The sequence below is a fragment of the Malaclemys terrapin genome, chromosome 3 (genome assembly GCF_027887155.1).
Source record: "Malaclemys terrapin pileata isolate rMalTer1 chromosome 3, rMalTer1.hap1, whole genome shotgun sequence".
Taxonomy (NCBI): Eukaryota; Metazoa; Chordata; order Testudines; family Emydidae; genus Malaclemys; species Malaclemys terrapin.
Window position 1 is genome coordinate 154,400,109 of NC_071507.1, and position 21,743 is coordinate 154,421,851.

The following is a 21,743-nucleotide window of genomic DNA, read 5'->3' on the forward strand; positions in this document are numbered from 1 at the left end:
GTAGCCAAACCTAGTGCCATTCCTAGAAAAAGTAATATGTGTATTTGTTGTCAGACAAGGAGGCTCTAGGTCTGCACTATCCCAAAGAATATTCTCTAAGGTGTACCTGAAGAGACATCAGTCCTGAAGACTTGCTTGACTTGTGAACCTGCTTAACAAGGACAGAGTCCTAAAGCTGATCTTTCTGTCACACTATTGATAAGAAAGACAGGGTGATGAAGTGGTCAGATCCAGGGAAACATTGAATAAGAAATCCAAACATCATTCTAAGCAGTTCTTTCTTCTTTTTTGTACTTCACACATCACTGTTTGCAATTTCCTGAGTCAAAAGTCCATTTTGACATAATACAATGAATCATAGGCATTATGATGGAAAAAACACCAAAGAAGCTAGATCAAAGCACTTTTAAAAATTGAATTCTAGTGATCTCCTATGAATAAAAATTGGTCTTTTTTGACAATGGCAGTGGCACCCAAACCACTCTGAACTCCTACGTGTTCTTTAAAGGTGTTGTTAGGTAACCTGGCATTTGGGCTTGGGAGTTTTATGAATTGGACCCATGATTCTTCAATACACTCAAGATTGGGATGTGCAGGAAAATACTTGCCCATTCCCTCTTCTGGACAGAGGCATTTTGGTGTCTTTTTAGATGTGGGTTTCCTTCTCCTCAGGAGTTAAGGAAAGTGTCCTGAAGAATTTAGTATTTAATAAGAATTGCATGTAGTCAACTGCAAAATGAGGTATCTTTCTAGGGCTTTGCCTTCTTGTGGCCCTAGCTGGTATCTCCTGAAAACTCCCCTTCCTCTGATAAAGTTGAGCAGTCTTCTCTCTTACTTGCCGCCAGCTGCCATCCACCTTTTTTAGGGGCTGAGAATAGGGGCTATTAGAGGGGAAAGAGAAGCGTTCTCAAAAACTTTGTTGGGAGCTGTGCCTTGAAGCCAAAGAACATTTTCTTTTAGATGCTTATCAGCTTGAAGAGAGATGGGGAGTGGGATGCTGATTGTGATTAACTGATGGGCTGTCTGACTGGGAGTGCTGGGATTAGCAGGAACTCCTGTTCTCTCTGGAGGTGGACTTTCCTGACCTGACTGTGACCTCTGTGCTTTTTTTGCAGGGAGGGGAATTCCTGGGCTCTCCTGAAGAACTTGAAGGGGAGTGTGAAATATGAGAATGCTTCACCAAACCACACTTGTTTGCAGAATTCTTTTCTTTGCTTACCAGCCTCCTGGATCCTGTTCACAGGCTCAGCCCCAAAACCTTTCTCTATCAAGATGTCTACTGTGCCCCCTAGGGAGGTTGCAGTCAGTGGGCTTTCTACATCCACCCCCAGAGTCAAAGCATAGCCCTAGGGGTGTAAAATGATCCTTGCAGTAGATTGAGGAAACATAACCCCACAGTGAACACGCGCTAGCCTAACCCTCCATTCCTAATTAATGACCACAACATCTTCCTTGGTTGTCAGATGGTTATCACCATCTTGCTAATACTGTAATAGAAGATTGAGACCTCAAGAAAGTTGCTGGAGTGGGAGGGAGGTGGTACTGGTGCTAAATCTTGCCATGACTAGCTCATCTACCGGCAACTGGGAGAAATGGCATCTCATTATTTCCAGCTTGGGGAAGCTAGAGAAGAAATTGATATTGTATTTAAATCAAATCAATTTAATCAATTTTAAAACAGTACTAAGTGGATTATGCCTTTCCTTCTGCATCAAAGAAGGTGTTCTTACAGGAAATCTCTGTGGGGGGGTCAAACGCCTCAAAGACACACCACACCATTTCCCTGCTTACGTGGGGCAGGTACTAGACAATTGCTAAGGCCCTGTAACTTTGGGGCTCTATTGGTACATGTATCTCAGTCATAAAGGCTCATTCAGTGCCATTGTTTCTGTGCAGTCTTCAGGCCCACACCTAATCACCACACTGCCAGCATGGTTGGCATTGCCATGCTGCCATTGGTTGCTTGGCAGCAGCATTATTCATTTACCCCCTCCAGTGGATGTCACACAGCATGAAAGGAAACTTAATACTGAATTAACACCATTAATCCTCATAGAAAATTCTGGTAACAGTTACATCACTTTGCCATAGGCTCATGCAACACAGCACAGGTGTTTCATAGCTCCTTTAGGCTGGCTATATCCCCATTACCCATACTGCATAGTAAAGGCATGGATGTCTTGAGTTGCTATCTGACAGATGTGTATCTGCTGGGAGTAGCATGACTTATAGGCACTGCTTCCCCATACAAAGGGGTCCTGGCCACATTCTGACTAGCAGCAAATTGTTAGAAATCATCCCTCACTGTGCTGCAGAGCCGGTGGAGAGCAGATGGCCTTATGCAATTAATGTGTATTTACACTGTTGAAAAATAAGTTCTTTCTTTAGAATGTATTTGCTTTTAAAAACACGTTTTTGGCATATTCAATTTGTAAATTTAATTAACAGAATGTTCTCTGTTTAGAACAAAATAAATGACTAACATCTAAAGATGGACAGGATGTTAGGTCTGAACTGTTGAGTTTTCAGATTCATATTCAGTTTTAGACTTGGCTCTTAACACAAGAAAAAGATCGATACTTTTTAAAAAATGTATATTTTATCTCCCTCTTTTGGGTATCCCAGTACATCTGGTCTTCTCTGTGAGTAGCTTTTAGGCTGTAAGCTCTCTAGAGTAAGGCTCTTATTTTGTTTGGATTTAGTGTAGTGCCAAACACACTGCCAGTGCTTTACATACTATTAATAAATAATAATACATTTATACATTCCATTTTTTTTCAGTGCTTGTCTCAGTTTGAGCTGCACCATTTGAAAAAAACAGTGAATGAATGTGCCCACTCAAGCACTTGACTGTTTAAGACAGGACAGGTCAGATTTAACGTTGTCAATCAAATAAAAAATTGAAAGCTTGGTGGTCTAGTTTGCTTTTAAAGCCTCCTATTATTGTAAATATGAAATGATATTAATATATAATATTCCCTTTCATACTGATTTGAAGGAGAGTAGTGCAGTTATTCTGAATAGAGACGAGCCTAGTAGGCTGTGTTCCAGATTATTCTAAAGATTAGGTCCCAGACTCAATCAAGGGTAACACTGTGCCTGGATTCAATGGTACCAAAAATCTGCAGAGCTGATCTTGAAAGTTGGAAATTTCACAAAATCTGCTGTTCTGGAGAGACTTCCAGCATTTTGTAAGAATGTGTAATTTCAGCAGCCTCTGTAGAGTATCTGTAAAGTAGAAAATAAGTCCTTTCCAGTTTTGGATTTGAGTCCATAAACAAAGATACAGATTCATATACAGGAATTAAAACCCCCTCATTCTTGGAAAAAGATTGTGTTTTTTTGGCTCATTTTTAGGTCTGACCAGAGTGACTTTACCAAATCACACAGTCAGGTTTGATAATCAGTGCCTTCAGTCTTTGCCTCTTGATTAATTGTATAGTTGGACCCCTAATACGAAAATACATTACGTTCTTGATTTATAATGTGAAGTGTATTCACTTTTATTTGACTAAAAAATATGTTCCTGAGTTTTTGATTCTTTATAGGTGCATAAGTCTTTCTTGTTGTTTGTCATGCAGCAACAAGAGGCACCAAGTGGCTTTCTTCTTATTGTGTATATACACACAATTTAATTACTATAAATCAACATTTTCCTTGAGGCTTTGTGCATAATACCTTACTTGTTTTCTATTAGTTGTCTTTCCGCAACAAGACAGAAAAACATAATACTTGCATAATAGAACAACTGTAGCAGTATTCTGACAAGTCCAATTTACATGGTACATTGTTTCCAAAGAATATCTGAGTAGAAAATACAGAACAGCTATACAAACCTACTATTACATTTGAAAATCATTAGCCTCGAAGGAATAATAACAGTATGCTATTAAAACTCAGAATACATTTTCAGTATCTGTGGTTTTAAAGAAAACTTTATAAATATGCAAATTGCAGATCAACAAATCCAAAATAAAATACACTAAAAAACTGATATGTAGACAAAAGTTTATTTACACCATACAACATTTTAAATATTTTATACACAGCTGCAGCAGAGAAAGCTACTCTGAGCTTTCCAGAGAAAACTGCAATAATAAAGATGTGAAATATATTATTCATATAAAAGTGAGATTATTACTTTATTGCATTTAAAGCAATGAAGAATGTAGCTCAACAGACATTCATTTAATGACAAAAACTTTGCTTTTATATTATAAAGTAAAAAGTGTAGTAATGGCCAAACAGACTGTTATAAACTTTAAAAACTGCATAAATATATACATTGTGCTTCATGGTGAAGTTTTTTGAAAACTAAACCAAATGAAGCTGTTACAACATGAATCGTTGCTTGAGGTTTATCTATAAAGATTACCTTACAAATCCATTCCACGGGTACTTACAACACACGATGGTAAGAATTGTACACCTGGTTCTCCACTAACTTTACTAGTGGGAATATATTGTACGAAAAAAAACCACTGACATTTGGCACATGAAGATCCTGACATAAAGTAGTCACAATGTTCAGACACAAATGTCAGGCTTCCCAAGTCTCTTTAGCGTCAGTGCAATGAATTCATTTTTGTTTTGTTTTCTTTCAGTTCGTTTTGATTTTGTTAAACTTCTGTTTGAAAGTCACCTTCCTGCACATCTAAAGGCAAGTTCAGACACTTCTCCCATTCTGCTGGCCTTAGTTCTAAAGCATCTTTTGCCTCTGTATCTAATACGTTTATTGTGGTATAGTGTTGGTATTCATTCGTGTTTTTGAAACTGTCCCATGGAGCCTTGTTTGGTGTTGGATTTTCCTGAGGACAGAAAAAAACAGGAAGAAAAAAATTAAAAGGAAGAAATAAATGATTTTCTGTTCATAATTTTGATCACTGAGGTAGCCTCATGGGATACAGAAGTCACTGAGAGGAAATGACTTTGAAGGGAGCTGAAGTGGCTGGTGTCCAGCATCATTCAGCCTGTACTCCTCTCTGAGCAGTCAGCACTTTGGAAGCCTCATCACCTGAGCTGCCAACTAAATCCTCTCCGTCTAGCATCTGCCAATTCTGAATAGAGAATGGCATGGGGCATGTGGGCCAGCACTGAGAGCCATATTTTAATAACTACCGGTATGTTATAGAAAAGTAGGAGGAAATAAAGGAAAATAAGAGATTTTCTCTTGAATTATGGAATGATGTAAAATAGAGGTTGCTAGCGTGGTTATAAGTTGGGATAACTTGATGATCTGCTTATGAAATAACAACAGTGGCCTGATTCCAGCAGGGGCTGAGAGCCCTCAACTCCTGTAGAGTACAATGGGAATTGATGAGAGTCTGTATGGTGGGATGAATATAGCCTGAGGTTGAAGGCTGACTATTGTAAATAAGTCCCGCAAATCATTTTAATGCCGAATTTTAAAATTTTTCATTTTTCAAATCAAATAGTGGGATTTTTTTTCATATGTTTGAATGATCCTGAAATTGACTCTGTTATTTCTTCTGAAAAACAAAATCTTCAATTCTGTAAACGCTTTTTAATGCCAAAACATTATAGTCATGTGTACCAGCATCAACAGATTGACGTCAGCACAGTCCCAGAAAGTGGGTTTGTATTTATTAATGGTGGCTGCACAGTTAAGTTAGTAGAAGTAACACAAAATATCATGTGAGAACCACAAAATATGACTATTATTCCCACCTTTAATATCTATGGCAACATCTAACTGCAACCAGCAGTGTAATTTGCAGCTCATGTAGATGTACCTGTACTACTTTTAATCTACTTGGCTTGCAAAAATTAGAAGTGAGGATATGGCAGTGTGAGCCTCAGGATATGTCTACACTGCAATCAGACACCCGTGGCTGGTCCATGCCAACTGACTTTAGCTCGTGGGGCTCAGGCTAAGGGGCTGTTTATTTGCAATGTAGATGTTTTAACTCAGGCTGCAGCCCAAGCTCTGGGACCCTCTCACCTTGCAGGGTCCTAGAGCCTAGGCTGCTGGAGCCCAGGTTCCAGTTCGAACCTGACCATCTACACCACGATTAAAAACCCCTTAGTTTGAGCCTCTCAGCTGGAGTCAGCTGGCATGCACTAGTCACAGTTTAGACATACCCTGAGACTCACGCTGCCATGCCCTCGCTGTTGTTTTTAGCAAGCTAGATAGACTAAAGCTAGTGTGGGTATGCCTACAAGGGCTGCAAATTACACTTTCTGTTGCAGTGTAGACATATCAGTTCTTAGGGATTAACTTTAAGAAAAATGCATAGAACCTAGAAGTCATTTCTCACCAGATTTTATTCAGAAGGCATTTCCCAATAGGTAAGATAATTCAAAGTTTTGGATTTAAAAACAGATTTGCACAGAATCCTCCTGTGAGGGCCCAATGCCATATTCCTTGTGCATCTAAAATTCACATTGACTTCACCCTAAAGACTGCATAAAGGGACCCTAAGTGATATCAAGTTCTGAATACTTCATCTTACAGCGTTGATTAAAAGATAAAACATGGGTTTCTTTTGAAGATTTGAGTTTAAATACAACATCTTCAGCATATAAACACCCATTGATTTCAGTAGGCTTTGGAATAAGCCCTAAATATTCACCATTTGACCTCCATTTGGTTCCTGACAGAAATCGAAGGTCACGTGATTATGCCTCTTGTGCCTCCTAGAACAACACTGCTTCTCTTGCTGCACTGCAAATTTGTTTTCTGAATTGCAGTCTGGATGTTTGTTCTGGAAAATAAGTTTGGCCATAGAAATCATTTCTGAGAGATTTTGCTTTATAAAATGACAATCAGGCCAAGACAGCACTATAATTTGGAAAGCAGAAACCAATAATTATTTATTTTAGTCAATATATATAACTAAGGGTGCATTTAATATTCAGAAACAAAGCATCTAATAAAAATTAATTATGATTAAAAGCATTGTCTACGTAGGACATACAATCTTTTACTTTTATTATAGATGGCACTAGTAGAGCTGTGCAAAATGTTTACAACAAAATGCCAAACCATACAAATTTCATCTGTTGTACAGATGAAACTTACACCATGTTTGTACATTATATTTTAAAAATCTTTCAAGAATGCTTCGCCAGTTGTATGGTTTGTATCAAAATCATATTAAATATATAGATTTGAATGGTGCTGATGTGAAACCAGGTGAGATACAATGGTTTCAGCTAAGTTTTCCTTTGAGATTTTGAATTCATTAAAATCCCAAACACAAGGCAAAACTTGGATGAGGGAAAGATGGGAACTGGGTACAAATTCGCATAGATCATAGCTAAAGAAAATACTCAACAAACCCCTGAGGAGCACAAATTCAGGGCCAGATTTCAGTTGATGTAAACTGGCATAGCTCCATTGGCCTCACATTGGCTGAGTGTCTGGCCCTCCAACTTGAAAATATATAAAGGGAAACACTTCTAGTTTATTTTTAATGTGCACTTTTGAAATCATAATGATACTATGGCTGATTAATAAATGTGGCACAGTAAACTATTTGTTTTAATTAAGGAGAATCCACCATTCTCTGTTCTCATTATTAAGCATACCTAAATAAAGGAGGTTATTTTTGTTAGTTTTATTTTTGCTGTGCACAGACAATTAGGGTAAAAGTCAACTACAGATTACTGTATTTTTGATTTTCAAATGGTAAATATTTATAAATCTATTACAGCCCAGGCACGATAATACAGGACAATATATACTCTCAGAAGCACGTCAGCTGTGAGTGATTTTAGCTGAAGATATAACAAATGATTTTGGCTAGGACAAGAAAACATTACACTAGCCATACTGCATTAATGAACTACTTTCTTGGTATAAATCCTTTAGGCTTGGTAGACATATACAGATTTTAAATGTGCTTCCTTCAATTCAATTACTTGTCAGCAATAATGATGTTGTGAGTCGTTATAGTCTAGTTATGAAATCTAATGAGTCTTGTCAAACATAAGAATACTGGAGATATCTTTGGTTCTCTGTCCTAGGGCTATTTAAGAGTAGTACACAATAACATTATCTTACCATAAAATGGTGTTACATAATCCATTTGCTTGCTTGCTAAAGTCCACAAACCAGTATATTTTAAATTCATAAGAAGATAACAATATACTTACCATACTTCCTGATTTTGGTACATCCCGAAATCTGTCCAGAGTCTGAAATTTCTGATTTAATTCCTGAAACAATTCCATGTGCCTCTTCCTTGTATGCATGACCTTCTGCGAAATGGAACATAATTGACTATAGTTGCAATTGAATCTGGCCATTTTTTAAAAAAAAGAATCATTATTTCCCCCAACATAATAAAGTAAATTGAATTTGGCAGGACCATCTTTTCCTTATAGACTCAGTAAATGGAAATGAATTGCACTGAGTCGCCTATCTTCTGTTTATAATGTTCTTCCTGTTCACGAAGTGTTGCTTTTACCCTTCCATTTATTCAATTGATGAAATCAGAAGATGTTTCTTTTGTGCTAGTCAGGAATGCGACAACAGCCCTTCTGCAAGTTCATCAGTCACAAGTTAAAACTGTTTTCTAGATATGCATTCAGCATAGAAGAAATTAATATCTTAATTTCAGCATGAAAGGAATAGTATCTACATCTTAAGCGTATATTTTTTTCTGAAAACAGTGGAGACAGAGCTGACATATTGATGGGGGAAACGAATTCGTCACGCTAATGCTATGATGAGTATGAGTTGTTAATGTATATCACCACCTCTGAGTTGTGATTATGGTCCAAAACTCTATGCATTATAATTAAATGCCTTCCTGTCATTCACACCTCCCCAAAAGAAAGTTTAATAAATGCTAAAGTTGGGACATGTAAGGATAGATTTTCAATGTTGCATGTGTTTGCATTTGAATAGCGTGAGTTGCTCAGCTGTGTAAATCCAATTAGCATTGTATCCATCTGAGTTTTGGGACATATTCTCTGCTGGTATAAAAGTGGCGCAACTCCACTGACCTCAGTGCAGCAGCACCCATTTACACCAGCAGAGCCCGTGGCCATGGTGTTGTTATGATATTCATGGAGACAGAATTGCGGTAGAAAGGATGCTACTCATGTTCAGTAGGTAATTTTCCAAAAACAGTATACCCATTCATTTTAGTATTTAATGAAGTATTAATTTCATGTTTTGGGCTAGCAAGAGTTAAATTTGAAAAAATAAGCAGTTTTTATGTTAAAAATGTGTAAAAGAATAACTTATGCATAAGGCTACATTTTAGTCATGGGTATTTTTAATAAAAGTCATGGACAGGTCATGGGTAGTAAACAAACATTCACGACCCAAGACCTGCCCATGATTTGTACTATATACCCCTGACTAAATCTTGGAGGGTGGGAGAGCAGCCTGGGGGCGCCTCAGGTGCTAGGGGGAGGGTGGTCCGGGGCTACCACGGGGGCAGGTGGCAGCATGTAACCTGGGACCGCCACTGGGAGGGAGTTGGAGGGGAGTTGGGGGGATATTTGGTGGGGCTCGTAGGCTCCCTACCTGGTTCCGCACTTCCCCGGAAGTGGCGCCATCCCCCTCCCTCAGCTCCAAGGAGCCCTCACCCCATCCTGCACCCCAACCCCCAGCCCTGAGCTCCTTCCCACACCCAAACTCCTGCTGCTGGTGGGGAGGAATGCGCGGTGGCCCGAGACTGTCCCAGCAGCGGCTTGGGCGACTGGTCCAGGGGTTGCCAGAACTGCTCAAACGGCCCCTGGGCCAGCTGCATCGGCTGCCGCAGAAGTCCCGGAGGTCCTGGAAAGTCACAGAATCCGTGACTTCTATGACCTCCATGACAAACTTGCAGCCTTACTTATGCATATTTAGGAACTGTATGTGCCAGACGGTGACGCAACCTTATGTGGGAGGAGAAGCACACATGTATACCTTGTGTCTCCCGTCCTTTATGTGACCCATGCAAGTGCCATTCAAAATAGCAGTCTCCATACTGGCGGGAGTCTTCTATAATCATTATCTCCATGCCTGATTCTACCACCCTCACTCACAGTGGATAACTAAATTAAGCACAATACTACTCAACGTAGGGTGTTAGTAGATGGTCTTGAAACAATCCTTTAGCCCTGTGTTTTAATTATTTTATCTTCCATTTAGTGTTTATAAATTGTGTGAAAGGTTCCTGCCTTGTTAGCCATGCATTTTTACCAATGCTATATAACAACTATATTATCTGTAACATAGCTACTCTGAAATTTAAGCATTTGTTTGATGACAGCTCAAGGAGCCATCTGAGTCCTGGAAATTGGCAACATTATTCACAATAGGCACATGAGATATCGCAAGCAATTAGAGACTGATTAACTTAAGATGAGTTGTGGGGAGAACACAGGAAACAATTTTTCAGGATTCAGTGAGAAATACCTTGCAAAACATTATTTAACTAGAGATAGCTGACCTAAACTCAGAAAGGGTGTCTCATTTAAGTGACTTGCTGGAGATTTTTGACGATATTACTGCTCTGGTAGACAAGGGAGCAGGTTCCATATACACAGAATTTCAAAGGCAATGTGCCACTTCAAAGGTTATTATTGGCTAAAATAAGAAGTCATGGTATAGGGAATAAAACAAATTTTGCAGGTTAAAAAACTGGCACTAAATTGGGAAATGGCATATGGCTGTGAAATAAATGATGCCAGCTGGAAATTTTGTAATAGTGAGTAGGAAATGGAATGTACCGAATGTTACCTTTTTGATATTTGTCTGAAGTATTTGTTAAATAGCAAATATGAATAAAGCAAATACGTCACTTACTTCATTATATAGTTCCTGAAAAGAAGCAGGTGGGAGGGGAAATTAATCATTTTCTGTGCAAGTCTGGCAGGTAAATACTTTAAAAAATGTTGTTGAAAGAAAAATAAATACAATCCACCTAACTGAAAACTATGGATATTTTCTACTGCTTTGTATTTTCATGGCTACCCTTCTTTATTCCCTTCTTGCTGGTTCGGTGTACATTTAAGTGTGTAAAGAGTAATTTACACTGTAAGCTTTATATAAATAAATTATAATCTTTACCTTTACTTCTTTCTATTTCTACTTTTTAATTCCTTGTTAAAATTCTCAGTTTTAACTATTTTTTCAAAAAGTAGACTGCTCTAGTATTCACTCTAATGAATGCCCTGCTTTCTCTTCTATGGGACAACAAGCCACAAAAGGAGAGGAGTAATTCTGAGTTCAAACTTTTGGGTTTGTGCCCACTTTTCTATTGAGTGGGTGAAGTTCAACAGCCATGGAATAAGTCAGAAATGACAGATCATGTGAAATCTGTGTGGCATTTCAGATAGCCTCAAGATGTACTCTGGTGATTAAAGTGGTATAAGAATCTGAACAAGATATAATAAAGAGAAAGGGAACCCTTTCTTCTGCCCTGCTGCTTGACACCACAGGCTCATGCTTCCCCTGGACAGCATGGCTTGTTTAGCAGCCATTCTTCTGGGGATTATCACAACCACAACCACCCAGGAAGCCCCACCCATCCCCCAAGGCCTGGAAAGGGGGGAAGCAGTGCAAGTTATCATTCAAATATATTAACTTGTGCCAGTTTCTCCCATAGTAAATGGGGGGAGGGGGAGAGGGAAATCCAGAAGAGAGAACCTGGCTCCCCTCCTCCATCCCCATCCATGCACTGTCCAAAGACCATGGTGCCCCTCTGAAGGGTCTTCCCTAGGGTTGGGGGACAGAGAAGAATGACACAGAGGCTGCATTTCTTCCTTGTGCACCTGCTTCTTTCTGCATGGAGTCCTATGATTTTATTCTTCCTTTCTCTGTCTCCCTTTTTCTCTTACTGTGCAAAAATAATATCCCCTTCCCGCCTCCTCCCCCGAGACTGAATCAGTTTCTTCTTCCTGCTAGATATTTATTTACTGTCTCTATCAAATTTTGCCCCTCCGGTTCTTTCATTTTTCTCTTCCTTTGGTGCTGCTGTTTGACTTTCTTTCTGCTTATTTTTCTCATTTTCTTCATTTTCCTTCTCCCTCTTCCTGGGCTTTCTCTGTTTTTGCTTCTCATCTTGGTGCCTCTGTGTGTATTACCCCAAATCCTGCTCATTTACTGTACTCACCGAAAGAGAGAAGTGGCCTGAAAACAGGGCTGGGAGCTAGCAACTCCTGAGTTCCAGACCTAATTCTGACAGTGACCTGGGTAAATCACAACCTCTCTGCCTTGTATGCTATCAAACAAACTTGAGGGGGGATATACCCCATTCCAGCTTATACTGCTCAAACTAGCAAAGCACAAAGATGGGATGCAAAGACCCAAAATGAGGGACACAAAACATTTATGAATACAGGAAAATTCAGTCCTTTAGTGGAAATAACTCTTTCTTTAACTTCACTTTATGAATGTTTGTTTCTGATGTAAATATATGTCTACAGTTTTTAGCAATAAAAGTAAGGCAACACCAAACTGGTGTGGAACATAGCTAGCTTTGGGAATAAAATGAGTAACATTCCACAAAATGAGGGAGTGTTGATAAATATGTTCCACCTAGTAGTTCTACCTACAATTACACAGTAGCTCCAGTACACTCATCGTTTAGACTACTGTACAAGTGACTTTCTCAGTTGCTGCACAGTCCATTGCAATGTGCAGTACTATTGTGACATGTGCCCCCTCCATTAAAGTTAAACGATAATAAACTTGTGACCTTCTGCTTTAAAAATCTGTGTCTGTGTTTCATTCTCCTGTGTGTCCTCATCAGTAACAGAGCCTTTCTCCCCATGGCACATCTATTATAGAGCTCTTTGGGGGGGAAAAGCAATTCCCATGGCATCTTTGTGACATACACTGTTTGACACAGTTAGAATTAATTTTATTTGAACTGACAGCCATACACTGGTACTGAAATCTCAGTACAGTGGCAGCTCTGTAAAAGTTTTAGGGGAAAGCAGGCTATGTGGCTAAACAGGGTGCCACATAGCTAGGGGCACCACAGCCAATAATACTAAGGGTTTTTTTTAAACCAACAATATTTTTGAATGTGAAAATGTATCAAGGCCCTAGTGAATGTCCCTTATAAAGTAATATTCGACTGGTTTGTAATGGAAACCAGTGTGATTTGTGACTGCAGCAGGAACACAGACAGAATATAAAACTGGCTCTGTGTGACTTTATGTGTAAATATAAGACAAACACAACATTTTTTATGGACTGCATTCTGCCCTTGACTCCATAAGGTTCCATGCTGGAGGTTATGTATAGGGTGTGCGATTCAGTGGGAGCCCTGAAGAGAAATTCTGGCTGAGTCAATGATAATTCCAGTTTCATGGAAGGACTGGGGAGGGTGGTGATCCTAGAGTGGTAATGGCACTACCTTGGAAAAAGTTCTGGATTTCTAGGAGCTGGTAGAATGCAGAGCCACAGAGACTATCATTTGTGAGCATGCTAGACAGGGGCAAGCAGTATGCTCCTCAACTAGATTCTGGCCCTTCCCCCACCCTGAAGCACTAATGTATGGGTTAGCCAAAATCTGGATTTATTTGTTATATTCTATCCTTGTATTTTTTCTATGTGACACATGGATAAAATAGCTTGTGTGTAGGGGCTTTGGCACATAAAATAAGGGGTTTTCCTCTCTGAAGGACCAAAAGAATGAAGCAGGATATTTTTATTAATTACAGAGTATTGAGTGATGAGGTCTTAGGATGCATTAATGTGTCCAAACCCCAGAACTGCCTGTAGTTAGTACCACCAGTGACAGTTTGTGATGGAACTGCATGGCTGTGCATGAGTGAGAGACACAGAGGACAGCTGTACAGCTACCGTAGCTTGTGACTGGTCATGCAAGAAGATTTCAGAGTTCAAAGAGATTATAAGGTACTTTGTAAAAACTAACAAAATATAGTATATATTTGGCAGTAATGCTTTCTGTCTACAAAATGAAACCCATATGTTTCAGCCAGTGTTAAGTCCCCCGTGTAAATAGTACTTTTAAGAACTATTAACTATTACATAACGCTAAACTGTTTACAAAGGCAAAAGAAGACACAGTTGGCCTGCTCCTTGAGTCTGACCAGGCTCCTCTCAGTGCAGGGGGCGGCAAAGGTGGCTCATGGCTACCTTTTTGTCCCCTCCAATCCTGGGTGCACATTTGGCCCACAAAACCATTTAGGGCATTCTCAGGGCTATTCTAAGTTACAGTCAGCTGCAGTGGCCTCAAAGACAGAATGCATCAGCATTTTGGCCCACGACCCCACCCTACCTCACCCCTCTGTCTTTCACCTAGGACCGTGAAGGAGGTTGGGTGGTTATGCCACCACTATGAGATTTCCCTATCAAGGGGAATCCTCAGGTGGCCACCCAGGTCAGCTTTCAGAATGATGGAAAGCAGAGGTCGTGATCTGATCCAGTACTGACAATGAAATCTCAAAGCAGGGAAAGGATCTAGTTCAGCACTTCTACAATACCACAGCCACTGGCACAATATCATTGCTGTTATTATTATTATTTATACTGCAGTAATCCCAAATGGTCTCCATTAGGATTGGTGTCACTTGAACAGAGTAATGTACACATATAGGATTACACATTCCCCTTCCTGATGTTTTATATACAATGCATGTATATAATATGGTATTTAAAAAAAATCTAGGCAATGCAGCAATTGCAAACAAAACATAATAAAAGATGTAAGCATCATATATACACAATGTGAGTCAATTGAAAAAGCATTACAGGATAACTGATACTTGAGAACACAGATTGCACAGTACTGTCAGTAGTTATCTGGTGTTGGAATATGTTCCCTTGAGTGCTAGGATAGATGTCTTTGTTGCAGTTGCCATAGCGAATGTTCTCAGAGAGAACTGCACTGAATTCCTGACCTTCAAAATGGAATTGTGTGATTCAGAATTCTTTTCATTGCTGTGATTGTATAATTTCTGTTGTGCTGTTTTTATTTAATTTTAGAATTGCTTTTCCCACCTTAGATTGTTGATGCATATTCTTCTTCCTTCTTTGAATGTAAGTATCCTCAAGAACATTAACTGATGCTCTTTTAATTTGTGTGTGTGTGTGTGTGTGTGTGTGTATTTCCAGAAAAAAAAAGTAAATTGGAGTTAAATTTGAGAGGTAGCTTAAAAAAATTGCAGGAATATTGTAATTATCCCCAAAATAAGTGTTGCACACCTATGAAATTCAGAGTTACTGTTAAACTTCAAAAAAATTCAAGCATGCACAATTAATGCACTCAAATAATCTTAACTCCTTTAGTGACACCATGCAATAACAATAAAATTATGATTTTTTTCTGTTGTGGTCGAAAATTAGATTAAACTAATTGATAAAGAAAGAGGATTTGTGTCCTTTCATATTTTTTTCCCTCATATATCACCACAGGTCAGAACTGATTGGCTGAGTTATCTCAGATATTGCAGTGCCCCAGTTAAGGGTGATCTGAGCTGTTGACCTATGCTTGTCTAGATTCTGTGTAAACATAAGACCTAGATACCACAATCATTAATAACAGCTTAATTACAACCTAATTTCTTCAAAACTAGTTTATACAAAAGATTTCAACAAGTGTTAACTATCTGGGAATTTGAAGGCTATATTAGTCTGTTATTAAGATCATTTGAGGGAAAACAAGCCTGAAGCTAAATTGTATTTTTAGTGGAACCATATTTAAATACATTTGAATTGACACTAATTAATGGATTCATTTGTAAATTCTGAGAAAATTCATTCTGCATTCAAACAGTAAGTGCTATAATTTTTGGGAGTACACACTGTATTTTTCATACATAAGACAGAAGTAGACTCCTTCCTCTAACTGAACAACTCAATTGCATTAACTATGAGGCCTGACCAACTTGTCTCCATTGCATGGAGCATTCCTGAATGAAACACTAAAAAGTATGGCATCCAATATATACTGTGCTTTAAAATTTTCAAATGTTAAAGATTTTCATAATTCAAATCATTTTGGTTTGGATCTCTGAACACATAATTTATTGCTTAGAATTTCACACTTTGATAGCCTAAAACTCTGGAATGCTCAGCATTATATACTGAATGATTCACAAGATGAGATAATAAAGGAACGGCCATAGTTTTTGTATCAGTAACTGCAGGCCAGATTCTGACTTCTGATCCAAGTTATGTTTCAATGCATGACTAGAAAAATCCACTAGACAATGATTTTTCAAGTCACAGTTGATATGTGGATCTCACTGGATATTAAAATTTGGTCCTAAGTATGTAAGGTTCCATGCAAACTGTGTGAGAGGCTTCACTGGAGAAACACATAATGAATTACATCAAATTATTAATAAGCATGAACAAGACAGCTTTTGCAAAAACCAAAAATCCATAAATCATTAATATTCTGCTGATTATAGAGTTTGACTATACAGAGTAGTCACTTAGAGCAACCATACAAATAAATAGGAAGATAAATATCTTCACCAAAATGTTTGTGCCTGTAAGTCCTTGCATTAACTAAACAACCAGAGCCTACATTTCCAACAAGGACTACAGATTTTGTGTGTCTCAAATTTTGTATATCCAACTTGAGACACCTAGGGGGCCTGTTTTCAGAGTGCGGTAGCTCAGCATCTTTGAAAAGTCAGGCCCCTTTAAGGTGTTTCAACTCAAGTTCCCAAAATCACTGACCAGTTTTGAAAATTTAGGTCCCAGAAGCTAGAAGAATCCTAAAGAAAATGAGAGATTGGGCTCTCTCATATAGAGAATTTGTGGAAGGAAGCAGACTGGCTGTGACAACACCACTTATCAAACAAAAGAGATAAACTTTTTCAAATAGACAATTGTCATCTACGATCACTGGAGAAATTAATAGATGTACACAAAGGAAAAAATATGTGCAATTGAAATGGTAGAGAACTTAGAACAGAAGCCATGATGGTTCATTTGTATTATGCGGTGGTTCGATGTTAGAATGTTTTACAAGTAACTTTTGCCAAAGTAGTTTTAATGAAACTCCCATCATATATTATACTGCACCCATTTAAACCATTATATTAATATCTACTATATCATGTGGTTTAAACTGAAATTTCATATTAACTTTATATTACTATAGTTTTAATAAGCAGGAATAACTTAAACTTAAACTTACTTCAAAGTCAAGGTCCGAATAACGTGATTTTCTTCTCTGTTAAGCATCAGAAAAGGAAAGAAAATAATAGGTGTATTAACATGGGGTCTATTCATGCAATCATAGTCATTAGTTTAAATAACCCTGGTGTTTCCTTTTGAATATTTATATTAACGATTTCTTAAGAAAGATGTACTTTTTGTTTTAACAATTAAAGAATAATCTGTGATATGATGAACAGTTTGTTAGAAATTAGATAGTTTTTCCTATGGAATAAGAGGAAACTGCATTTCACAGGGAGTTCTGCATGTAATCAGGCTCCTCATTCAGTAAGTTGTGTGGCTGGATATCATGATCTCGACTATATTTATAAGGAACCTATCACTTTGGGATCATAGAGACACCCAGAACTTGGTTCTTCTCTCTCACCAGATTGATTTCAATATAGTTACTCCAGATTTACACTGGTCTTAGTAACAGAGGAATCAAGCCAATGGCAGCTATATCTTCCATACAAGCTTCAGCTTGTTTGCAATGATGACTTCGTTTGGAGAGAACAACTTCAAACTAGTTTACATTTCTGACAAATATTAGTCCAGGAATCTGAATGTAAAAGAAATGATTCTTCAATTGTGATGTATTTACTGTTATACAATACAACAAAATGTCATTTTGTATAGTATCTTTTACCTCCCACATTAACCAGGATATTTAAAGACTAATTGGAAAAAATGTGTCTCAGCACCAATAACAAAACAAAAAACCCAACAACCTAGAACAACAGTGATAAAAAAAATCAGAGAGACTATAATCATTCTAAAATGAACTAGTACCTCAAGAGATTTATATACCCCCAAAACACAAACAGGGCTCTCAAGGACTTGCGGACACTCAGAATATTTAGTATTATGTTTGGCTATGTGGTCACAAAAGGAAAAAGGCTCATTCGTGAGGTAAACTTTAGAGTAGTTGTCCCTAAAAAAGACTAGTTTTGAGACACAATTCAGTAATAAACCTGATTTCACTGAACTGCATGAATGAGGGTGCTAAATCAAATATAGTTTAGAGACCTGGTTTGCAAGAAATCATGATTTAGAAAAATGGAGGATTTAAAACCCATTTTGCATTTTGCCTGCAAGTCTGCTCATGGGCAGCATGTGTACTCTGGCATTACCTATAAGCAGAGATGGGTGATTAGGTTTAAGCACATAACTCTACTGTTCACTTCAAATGTGAGCAAAACACTAAACCATACTTTACTGCAATCTGATTGGATAGATGTCACAGTAGCATTTCTGCTTTTACATCACATCTCCTTGGCACTGTGACTCAGCAGGCTATTTTGTGTACTTATGTCAAACAAAATTCTTCTGCAGTCCAACCAGAATGAGGACATTTATTTTTAACTGTACAGTCAAGAATATTAGTTTTGTGCTTTTACTTTATAGTTTTCAGGGCTGCATATGGTGATCAGCCAGAGCCTATTTCCCTAAAGTCATCAAAGACATGATCTGCTGTCATAGGTCAGAGCAGCAATAGTGTTGTGCTTTGAGTTGAAGTCCATTAGAGTTCGGCCAATGACATCAACAGGTAGAAGGTCAGGTCCTATCAGCTATCACACTGGCAACACCGAACAATTTTAATGTTATTTTGGAACTGGCAAATATGTTTAAGGGCCTGATCCAATTTACATTGGAGTGATCAGGAGTCTTTACATTGACTTAAGGAATTTGGATCTGCTATCTCAGAAGCTTTTATTTCTGGATGCCACTATTTCTACTTCCATTTTCTCTGGTTCACATATGTGGTACAGAAAAACCAACACAAACTGCCAATCCACCTCAAGATTACTGGCATGTTTAGGTTCCATAAGTAACCTAACAACCTCAAAAATAGTTTCTTTCTTAAATCAACTAAAAGGATGATTTTCCAGGGTGGTTTCTGAGTTGGCTAGAGAAGAGGGGTTTGTATATGCACCTTCGTGGTCCTATAGATCTAGGCAACCATCTAGCTCATTCAACAAATTAAATTCATGGAAGTCAAAAGCCTAATGGGCTAATGAAAAAAAAAAACTGGTAGCCAGTAAATGCATAGCTTGATGAAGGTGGTCCATGGTGGGTCTCTTCTTAGCGTAATTGCAAGTATTCACCAGTAAAACTGAGTATCAGTTTAATCAACATAAACTTTACAATGAGAGCCAGAGGGGTTTTCCAGGATCAGTGTTAGCCTCAGCTTCATGTAGTATCTTTTATTAATGATTTGGAAGAATAAGTAACCTTCGCATGAAGCAAAATATGTAAATAATATAAATTCAAACGTATTGCAAATAGTGAGCATGGAGAAGTAAAAACAAAGTCCTAGAGGGGTGCAAAAATTACAAAATCAGATTCAATCTAAAATATTGAACATGAAGGCATGCAGCTATTCAATGGCAGAAAGAGAGCTGGGAAATGGTAATGAGTAAAAAAGCCCAGGGGTGATAGCAAACAATGAGCTGGGTATCAATTTGCAATTCAATATGCCATCAAAAAAAGTCAAGGCTGTATATACTGGCCCAAGGAGGTGTAAGTCGCTCTCTATGCAACTCTGGTGATATTGCACCTAGACTATTGCATAAAGCTCTGGGCCTGTCAGTAATAGAAAGATGTCAATACATTGGAAACAATTCAGAAAAGGACAATGAAAAACATTCAGAGGCTAGCAAGAGTGATTTAAAAGGAAAGGGCAAAAAAGTTTATGTACTTTGGTGGAACAGTGGGTGAGGTGGTGGTGGTGGAGTTGGAATACATAATCACAGTCTAGAAGTATTTGGGTGTAAATACCAAATAATGAAAGAGGCTAGTTGGGGAAGAACTTGTCTGAGAAGTTATAATTCAGGAATAATGGGATGAAATTAAGGCAATTTTATACTGGTTATCAAGAAAGCATTCCCAGTAGTGAAGTTCATTTGACCAGGGAATGATCGCCTAAAGGAAGCAGTGGGATGCCCATCAGTAGAGTAACTGAACATTAGGTTGGGCAAGGTGTTGGAGGAAAATACTGTAGAAAATATTCCTGCATTGACAGGAGGTGATCTGGTGGGTCTTTTCCATCTCTACTTTCTCTGACTGTCTGATTTCAGAGATAAAACCCACATCACAGGAAAAAGCCCTTATATTATAACCAAAGTAAAATTCTGTGGAAAGGAAGTCTGCAGCAGCAATTCATTTTAAACCAGTTGTGTTTTGTACTAATCGGGTATAGCTTCTCTGTATAATTCCAGAATAACTTTTAACTCTGTTCATTGGTGGAAAAAATAGAACAGTGCTGAAAGATAATTTCCATACACCAACATGCACTACTTTGCTGGCACCAGGAAGGCACTGCTCCCACTAAATGACTAATATAATCCCTCTCCATCTGTGTAAAAAAGATGAATTCCCGGTTTGCTTCTTATTCTAGTTTGCATTATACTGCTACCTGATTAATTACTTAAACTCCCGAAGAGATATTATGCAGTGCAAAGTATAATTGAAACCAGAGATATAATAGTGAAGGCTATCTCCATGTTTCCATTAATATAAATCCTTATTATCAGCAGTTGATAATTCACTCTGAGATTAAACGTGACATACAACATTGTAGCCCAAGGGAGGATTTTTTCTACCTACAAAATTAAAGGAAAATCTCTTTTGGCATTTTGGAGATATAAAAGTGCAGCATGAATAGAAGTTCTGATTTTTTAAAATGCCCATTCGTGTTCATGTTAGTGAAAAAAATAGCTTAGCTTTGAATACAAGGTTGTACAGGCTATTAGTCTTTAATACCAGTGAGTCATAAGGCAGTAATTTTGTGTGAAAAAAGTGCATAACCACATAAGTGTGGGAATTTTGAGTGCTGAATGTCTCCTAGCAATTTTAGCACAGAACACACTTGCAACACCCACAAGGCCTCATGCCCAGTAGATCAAAATAGCTGTGAACTAGGGCTCCTTTTGATAACAGCTCCTACACACACATTTACTGAATAGTCTATAAACACCTGTTTTGAAGCTGCTATGCTCTTTTGGGGAAGGTATAAGCATTTCTTAATTTAGTACATGACTGAAAATATGTATTTTTCTTAAATATCAAATGCAGCTAAAATAGGTACATGTAAAACACTGTCTCAAATACATGTTATTCTCCAGGGTGTTGACTAGAATTCCAGTTCAATACACCTTCAATTACTGCCCTCTCGTTGCCTGGTTCAACTTCCACCTTTATAAAGGTTATATAAAATGATGTAGTGGCAGTTTTGGAACTGGAGGAACTCAAGATCCATCCAACAAATCAAATAAAGCAGGAGCTATAATAGACTTAGGCTTTCATTAAGTCTGAGAGTCACAGAACTGGCAAGCAGCACTGCTTCGGCACATGATTGACAATGGAAGGAGGAAAGAAAGATAAATCTATGTAAGGGTGGTCCTGAAAAACTGATGCAATCTGGGTGCATTTTAAAGCAGAAACTCCCATGATGCTCTTCTCATTCTATTCCCAATTATTGCTTCAGTTCTCATATCATAGGTCAAAAGGACTTGAGACTACCTTATTGCTCCTAAACTGCTTGATGACTGAGTCTTTGCTTGACAAGAAATGCTGTTTTGGTGGTGTATTTCTTCTATCTCTTTCTTTCCTTTCGTGCTACCACATATGG

At 38.1% G+C, this 21,743-nt stretch overlaps 1 protein-coding gene across 7 annotated transcripts in view; it reads right to left on the reverse strand.

Annotated features, from left to right (window-relative positions):
* Positions 1-3,996: 3,996 nt before the first annotated feature.
* Positions 3,997-21,743, reverse strand: part of ADGRB3 (adhesion G protein-coupled receptor B3) — a 600,799-nt gene continuing 583,052 nt past the window's right edge. For 6 of the 7 annotated variants that reach the window (XM_054023981.1, XM_054023978.1, XM_054023982.1 and 3 more), the window contains 4 exons: positions 17,091-17,126; positions 8,119-8,223; positions 6,594-6,725; positions 3,997-4,808 (listed from right to left, as the gene is read on the reverse strand). In XM_054023981.1, the coding sequence (XP_053879956.1) occupies positions 4,620-4,808; positions 6,594-6,725; positions 8,119-8,223; positions 17,091-17,126 (462 nt within the window). In that variant the 3' untranslated portion in view covers positions 3,997-4,619. The remainder of the gene's footprint in view (positions 4,809-6,593; positions 6,726-8,118; positions 8,224-17,090; positions 17,127-21,743) is intronic. The other variant, XM_054023983.1, reaches the window with a different exon arrangement.